The sequence below is a fragment of the Coturnix japonica genome, chromosome 7 (assembly GCF_054131305.1).
Source record: "Coturnix japonica strain WE chromosome 7, WE-NBRP24, whole genome shotgun sequence".
Taxonomy (NCBI): domain Eukaryota; kingdom Metazoa; phylum Chordata; class Aves; order Galliformes; family Phasianidae; genus Coturnix; species Coturnix japonica.
This window is the reverse complement of record NC_140669.1, coordinates 9,897,261-9,904,942: the sequence shown is the minus strand read 5'-3', so window position 1 is coordinate 9,904,942 and position 7,682 is coordinate 9,897,261. Positions and strand designations below refer to the sequence as shown.

At 41.7% G+C, this 7,682-nt stretch overlaps 1 protein-coding gene across 34 annotated transcripts in view; it reads right to left on the bottom strand.

The window, feature by feature from the left end:
• The window catches only part of LOC116653662 (uncharacterized), a 424,046-nt gene that overhangs the window by 35,648 nt on the left and 380,716 nt on the right, over positions 1 to 7,682 (bottom strand). For 26 of the 34 annotated variants that reach the window (XR_014948267.1, XR_014948268.1, XR_014948270.1 and 23 more), the window contains 2 exons: positions 7,027 to 7,100; positions 4,513 to 4,579 (listed from right to left, as the gene is read on the bottom strand). The exons of the other annotated variants lie outside the window; for them this stretch is intronic. Coding sequence is in view for 21 of the 26 variants with exons in the window: in XM_085553212.1 (XP_085409338.1) it covers positions 4,513 to 4,579; positions 7,027 to 7,085 (126 nt within the window). In the remaining 5 variants the exon portion in view is untranslated. The remainder of the gene's footprint in view (positions 1 to 4,512; positions 4,580 to 7,026; positions 7,101 to 7,682) is intronic. 34 annotated transcript variants of the gene reach the window in all.

Sequence of the window (7,682 nt, the reverse complement as noted above, 5' to 3'; positions counted from 1 at the left end):
TTTTAAATAAATCCAGAAAACTGCAGTCTTCCTTGCTATAATTGAGCTTCATTGTGGGGGAGAGCTAAGGGATTACATTTTTTATTGCTGGGTGTGTTTCATGGGAGATCTGTCAGCTGGAATTGACAGTGCCAATTAAGGTTGTGTGTTTTCATGCAAGTTGCAGAGTCTTAGAAAGTATAAAAAAGAAGGGTGGGGGAGGAGGAAGCAAGCCAAGCTATTTACAGTGATGGATTCAGGGAAGAGCAAGATGGGAAATATCTCACCATCTTGGTTGCTACTTGCAGCGGTGAGACTTGCCCTCCATCCTTCTTCACCACTGACAAAAACCACATACACACATGCACATTCTCTGAGATGTGCTCATAGAAGATTGGAGGCTTGTTTCCTATCGCCCTAATCACACCTTTCCTCAGCCGCCCATGCAAGGCCCCTGACCACACACAAGCTATTGTGTGGTCTCCTCCTGCTTGCTCCCACAGGTGTGAAGCAAACACCTTGTGAACAGAACTGTGTTGGACTGGTCTGCCTTAAGTTGCTCTCTGTGAAGGAGGTAATTTGAAAAGAGTGTTTTGGGAAGGAAGGGCACAAAAGCTAGAAAATGTCCATGCTCTCTGATGAAATTCACCTGGCAAAATACAAGGAGGATGATGAGGGCTGGATATGGAGCATCCTCACTTTTAATAAGCAAAGGGACAAGGGAAAGAGGAGGGGAGGAAGATATGTCATTCCTAGGCAATTTTACTTGCAAGGATTTATTCTCACAAGTGTAGTGTCTGATGGCACAAATCGCAGCAGCTTCTTACCATTCAGAGGCAAAAGTTTACTTTTGGTCTGTGAGTCTTCTCATCAAGACCATCAGTCTACTTTCTCCCCTTTCCCTTCCAGGTTAGACAGTAAATCCATCTGGCTCAGCACAGGGGCAGGTGGTGGTGGTGTGCACTGAGAGCCAGCCTGCTCTCCTGTGGGGGAGGGATGGGTGCTTGGGATTTATGCTGCTGTACACGAAAAATAAACACCCGGTCTCCACGTGCTTTGCTAGTCAGTGTATGCTACCCAGCTAATTCAAACATCCATCCATCAACCCTCCCTTGACTCATCACCACAACATTGATATGCACGGGGGAGTGAGCAGTCCCACATGGGGATGAGAGAAGGTCCCGTCTGCCGTGAGATGTTGAAATCTCTCTCTGAGCCAGCTGCTAATGAAAGGCGGTTGGGTATGGCACTGCTTTACTGTTGTGAACCATCACCCATTTTCTGTATCTTTCCCTATGACACAGCCTATCTCTCTTGGCAGGCTCAACTTGCTACAGGCCAACACAGGGGTTTGCCTTTACCAGGCAGATGGTGTGTTCTCCTTGGCAGGTGTTCAGAGCCATTGGCCATTGCAAGTGGTGGAGGGGAGTCCCTGCTGGCAAGAATCATAGAATTGTTTGAGCTGGAAGGGACCCATAAAGCTCATCTAGTCCAACTCCCAGGCACCCCAAGAAGGGGGTGATGCCTGCACACCCATCCCCCTTGGCTTGGCTGCCTCTGCATTTCCATTGGAGCACTCTATTAAAAACTGTTTTTCTAAAAAATTCTGGCACTAATAATGATTTATTGGGACTTAAATGACACATCTGACAATGACACTGACTGCTGGTGTTTGAGCACTGGTCAGGAATTTTAAAAGGGAAAGGAGCAGAATAAATAATGTGTTAAAAAGAAGATGGGCTGCACCAGCCTTGTGTTTAAACAGGATGATGAAGTCGGAGGAAAGCTTATCTACATGGTGAGACAAATGAATTAGATGATCACCTTGAAGGCCAGGTGGCCTAGGGTATTCACACTCGCTTCCGGGGAGTGGACACTTCTGAACCTGTGCCTGTGGGAAATAGTGAAATATGAAATGGAAAGGCAGCCTCCCTACCGTCTTTGTGTGAGTGCTGTTCCTCTGACCCAGTGGCTGCTGTATTTGTACACAGATGTCCATAAGCACAGCCCTACCTTGATCCTGTCTCCCCAAAGCTGCTGTGTGAACAATTCTGTGGGGAGCCAACTTGCCAACAGACTTGGGTTGCAGCAGATAAGAGGTCTGGAGGATGTGCTGAGACCAGAGAGATCATACAACACGAATATCTCAAGTGGCACTGGTCAGAGCTAGTGGGGGATAGATATTCTCTTCTAGATAAAGATGATGAATGGGCAAATGGCATAACACCAGAAAAGCCAGGAAATGACTGGGACATCAAGCTGGAAGGACTCTAGTTTCTCACCAATTTGTGGTGGTGAAAACACAATACTCAGTGTGAGGGGCACTAAGCTTAGTGTGGGACTCAAATCCCTAAGCAAAACCCAGCATATCTGACAGGTTTATGAGGATGGGGAGGATACTCTAGGGTGTCTAAAATGGCTTATGCTTAGGCAATTGGCTCCTGAATGTGTTTCAAGTCAGTGTCTCCCTGCTGACTATCTTGTTTCAGGCCCTGCTAGATAACTGAGAGAGGGCAGAAACTAGAAAAGATATCTTTGGCCAGAAGCTTGAAATACTCTTGTGACAGGAATATAAAAGAGGACAGACAAGGACATGCCAAGCTTCAGCTCCATCAGTATCTTGTCTCTGATGATAATAGATGATTCAGAAAAGCATGACCCTTCCATTGCCCCTAATCTTCTGCTGGGATTTTTTCCAAAACTTTTTTTTTCACCCCACAAAGGATGTTCTGTGTAAATGCATCAAAAGAAATTTCCTAGAAAAAGGGCTTAATTTTTCCCTATCCTCTGTTTTTCCCTACCCTCCATATCTATTCCCATTCAAGTAAATATAACCTTAACTAATAAAGATTGCCCACATTTAGCAAATAAATGAACCCTAGCACATGACTCCAGGACTGTTCTTAGACCAACTTACTTGCATTTCATGATGCAGCATCACAAATGCATTTCCTTTCACCCTGGAATAATGGCATGTGCACACAGATCCCTAAACAAACGTGGAGCTTCTCATCCAAAACTGCCTCTGGTAAGATTTTGCTGGAAACTTTCCAGGGGCAAAACACTTGCCTTGTGTTTCACATCCCATGCAGCATGCAAAAGGGAATTATTTATTTGTTGCTGCTTTGCTTTTGTTTGTGCAAACTGACGCCACAGGGACTTCTTTTGAGGGCATTTTTCAGCCAAGGAGATTATCCCATATAAATACAGTGAAATAAATAGATTTATCATTAAGAAAGACTTCAGGCTGTTCTCCCTTACCATCCATCCATCCATCCATCCATGCATGCATGCATCCATCCATCTAGTATCTGCCTGCCTTTGTAGATAGCAGAATAACAGAATTAAATTCCTTACACTGACTGAAACAATCTAATTAGGTTTATCTTGTTTTGGGTATACACTGAAACTGTGAGCAAGAGTTGAGCTAATTAAGTCAGGCAGATTTATCTGCCTCGTGTACACCTTGGAGCTGTTGCCCACAGCGCATCAGCCTGCTCTTTTGCCAAAAGTCATTGCTATTCTACCTGAGTAACAGAGGCAGATGGGACCCATAAGCCTTTCTGTAACAACAACAGTCTGAAGAGGAATGTGACTTGGAGGCATCAGCTACTCGTACAAAGGAGAAAATCCTTATCTGCTCTGAGACAACTGTGGGTTTTTGTCAACTTTCCTCAGCTATTTACAATGGTGAAGTAGGTTCCCTTTATTTTTATGTTTTTAACTGTTACCACCAATTATTTTTAAAGTGAACTATAGTTAATAAAAGTGAATAATCAATCTGGTGTCCTTTTATGATGGAGAGACTGCAGCAGTAAACAAAGGAAGAGCAATTGATGTAATCTATCTGGACTTCTGCAAGGCCTTTAATATGGCCCGACAGTACATTCTTATATCTAAATTGGAAAGATGTGGATTTGAAGGGTGGACAGTCCAATGGATAAGAAATTAGTTGTTTGGTTGCAGCCAGAGGGTTGTAGTCAGTGGATCTATGTCCAAATGGATGCTGGCAATGAATGGTATCCCCCAGGGCTCTCTCTTGGGACTGGTACTCTTCAACATCTTTATCAGTGACATAAACAGGGGGACTGAGCACACTCTCAGCAAATTTGCAGATGACACAAAGCTGAGAGGTACAGTTGACACAGAGATGCCATCCAGAGTGCCATGGACAAGCTCAAAAACTGGGCACACAAGAATTTAACAAAGTTTATCAAGGCCAAATAGTGATAGGACAAGAAGGAATGGCTTTAAATTAGAAGAGGTTAGATTTGGATTCAATATAAGGAGAACATTTTTTTTTACATAGGTAGTGAGACACTGGCACAGGCTGCCCAAAGAAGCTGTGGATACCCCAATCCTGAAGGCATTCAAGGCCAGGTTCTATAGGGCCCTGGGCAGCCTGATCTTACGTGCATTCACCCTGACCACAGCAGGGATTAGAACTAGATGCTCTTTAAGATCCCTCCCAACCCAAGCTATTCTATTATTAAGTATTTGACCCGGTTCTAAACACACAGCTAAAGGAGTTACCTTAAGCTTCAGAGGATGAGGTGGTAACTTGCTTGGGGAGATTCCTAAGTGAATTTTCCCAGAGATGCTGAAAAAGTAAGGGGAAGACACTCAGTTAATTTGGCAATAAGGGCATAGGAATATCTCAGATGAAAAAACAACCCTTAGTTCTGTCTGAAAAGAGGGCCCATAGGAAGTTTCATGACCATTTTGGGACCACTCAAGGTTGAGGCTGCAGTCTTGTAGCTTAAGGGAGCTAGGAAATAAAGGTCAATCCAGGTCTTTGGCTTCAAAAACAATAAAATCATTTTCACGTCTATTTCTTCGCTGAAGTAACTGTAAGTGTCGAAAGAAGCTACTCAGAGACTTACATTAGAAAAATGAGCAGTTGGATTCCACCCTATAAGAGATGGGAGGTGCACGGAAAAAGAATGGTGGTGGCTGGTACAAGTCTCCTGGCTTTTCCCACCACAAAGCACATACACACAGACCTGTATTTCAAATTGGCTGAATCACTGAAAATTGGGAAGTCTTGATTTCGTTTGTGCATGAATAAAATTAAAGATTGGGGTATTACAGACATCATGCTGAAAATGAGACAGAGATCAAATGAGTAACTTGGAAGTTACGGCGTTACTATAGTCTGTTTTTACATTACTGTCATTGCACTTATCAGAAAAGTCAAAACTGTTCATTTGCCTTTGATAGATAAATTCAAGTCGATGAAGGAAACTCCTTTGCTACAGATTTCTTTTCCTACATCTTTGAATATGTTATTTTGGCCTCTCTTGAATTGAAAATAATAAAATTGAAACATGAATAATTTACTTCCATTGACAAGCTAAAGAAAAATCACAACTTTCATAAATCTTGTTCAGATTCAAACCCTTAAATAAAACTGTTCTACAGTTTAGAGCCTAAAACAGAAATGCATTTTGAATAAAAAGAGAAAAAATAACAACACAAAATATATACCACCAACAATTAGAACTTTGAAAGCGAAGTTCTGTAGGATGAACTCCTCCTTTTGAACAGTTGGGATGAAAAGGCATTTTTCTACTTAAAAAAAAAAAATCCAGCCTATTTCGCTTTCTTGTTCTTGTACCAGAACCTTCATCCATCTGTACACAAACCTCTATGAAGATTATAGTGTAAAAAAAAGAAGAACCAGAAGGTCCTTAATCTCCTGAGCTGACTACCAATTTGGTTGCCTAGTCCACCCCCACAAAGGTCACCTTAATCCTATTATCCTAGACAAGACGATGCTCCCCCTATCCCATGGATTCCAAGAGAAGGTATCTGGATGTGAAGACAAGATAGCTCTTGCTACAATATCCACTCTCATGGATCTTCTGCAGGTAGAGCTGGTTGGTGATCCAACTGATTAGCTGTTGCTGATGACGCTGAAGTACAAGAGATGTATATAGCTTATCTCGGTCATTCAGTTTGTGTTTGAGATGAGTCACCAGATAGAGATGCAGAATTTGTGCAGACAGAGCCAAGCAACTGTATCATTAATAACTAGAGAGGAGGAGCTGACATTTATTTGCTCAAATATCCATAAACAAAGACTCTCAGAAAATGGTTGTTTTCAAATGAGTCATTGAATGGGCATGGCAACTGGGCCTGCAGCAAATCCTCTGCGAGACACTTGGATTCTCAGTTAAGAACTTTGTCTTCTAGGAGAAAGAGAAGCTCCAGATTTGATATAGCACTCCTCCTTGTTTGCAGGGATTTTATTACTCCCAGTCATAACCAGTGAAGCACTATGTTTCAGGGTTATGATGGCCTCTCTACTCCTTAGGTTTGTGGCCTCCACAAGCTTTTTCAAATTAGAATTGGAAGTGTTCTAAAATTGAAATGCTGGGCAGCATTATCTCTTGGCACATTTACTGTTGCATTTGTATAGCTTTATCAGTGGACATTTGTCATTTAACCTACCCCAGAATTCCATATAACCTTCTGTCACCCCACTGGCAAGATGGACACGATCTACTCTTTAAACCAATTCCCTCTGTCATACTTGATAAACTTTCTTTGCAGTTTAGCAACAATGTGAGTAGGGTGGGGGGCAGTTTCATGGCAGTTATGTTAAGGGGGGGACTGGCTCTTCCTGTCTGTGTGATCTCTCCTCTCATTGCCAGTGTGCTTAGAACCCAACCATCAAAACAAACTGAAGCACCACCAACTGTGCAAACATAACCCTATGGCTTTGTGTGGCTGTCCAGAGAGGATAGAAACGGTCACTGAAGCCTGGACTAGAACGAATAGGGCTGGCAAACTCAACAAAGCCAATGATTTAAATATTTGATTTATAGTCAGTATTTGATTTATAGTCAGTATTTGCATTCTGCCTTTCCCCAAGTGGGGGGAAAAAAAAAAAAACCTAATCAAAAAACAATCACCAGAGGTATATATGGGCTCTTGGCTTTGCACAAAATGTAGAATTATTTTCATTTCTGCAAAACCTCTGTTGTAGAATTAAAAAAGGATGCTTTGAGAGCAATGGGTTTCTACATGCTCTTAAAACAATACCTGGGAGAAAACTTGGCTTTCGTGGAGAACAGACAGGTCCAACAGTTCCCCATCTGCATCGATCCATCATCTGCCTGAGAGACATACAGGATTTAAGTGACCAGAGAATTCCAACCTAAACAAACGTTTATTGCTACCAATTTTAGAGGACCAGTGTTCAGATCCTATGCAAACAGATAACATCATAAAGTAAAAGTGGTTTGGAAACTTCCCAAGGAAACATCTTTTCTCACATAAAATAACAATTCATGGAAAGAGAAAAACTCTAGGCACACATACGCATTATGATGAATGTCTATTTCATGATAAGTTTTTGACAAGGTTAACATTTTCTGGTTAGAAACAAAATTTTTAGAAGTCCTCTTTTTGAAAATTATATTTTAAAGAAATGTATGAAAAATGTATATTTTTTTTACAATGGGTACTATAAGAGGAATATCAAAACTACAAAGATTAAGACCAGTTTTATTTTCCAGAACTGAAATACTTCAACTGCCCTGTAAGGATGTTTTGAGCTCTTTGCCTCAGAATTGTATTTGATGAGTGGTTTCATTTTTTGCTCACTGCTGTCCTGTTCTAAAGCAAGGAAAAACAAAACCAAACATGGGAATACTTGTCTTTTCCAGAGGAAATTTCCTGATCCCACCTCTTTCTAA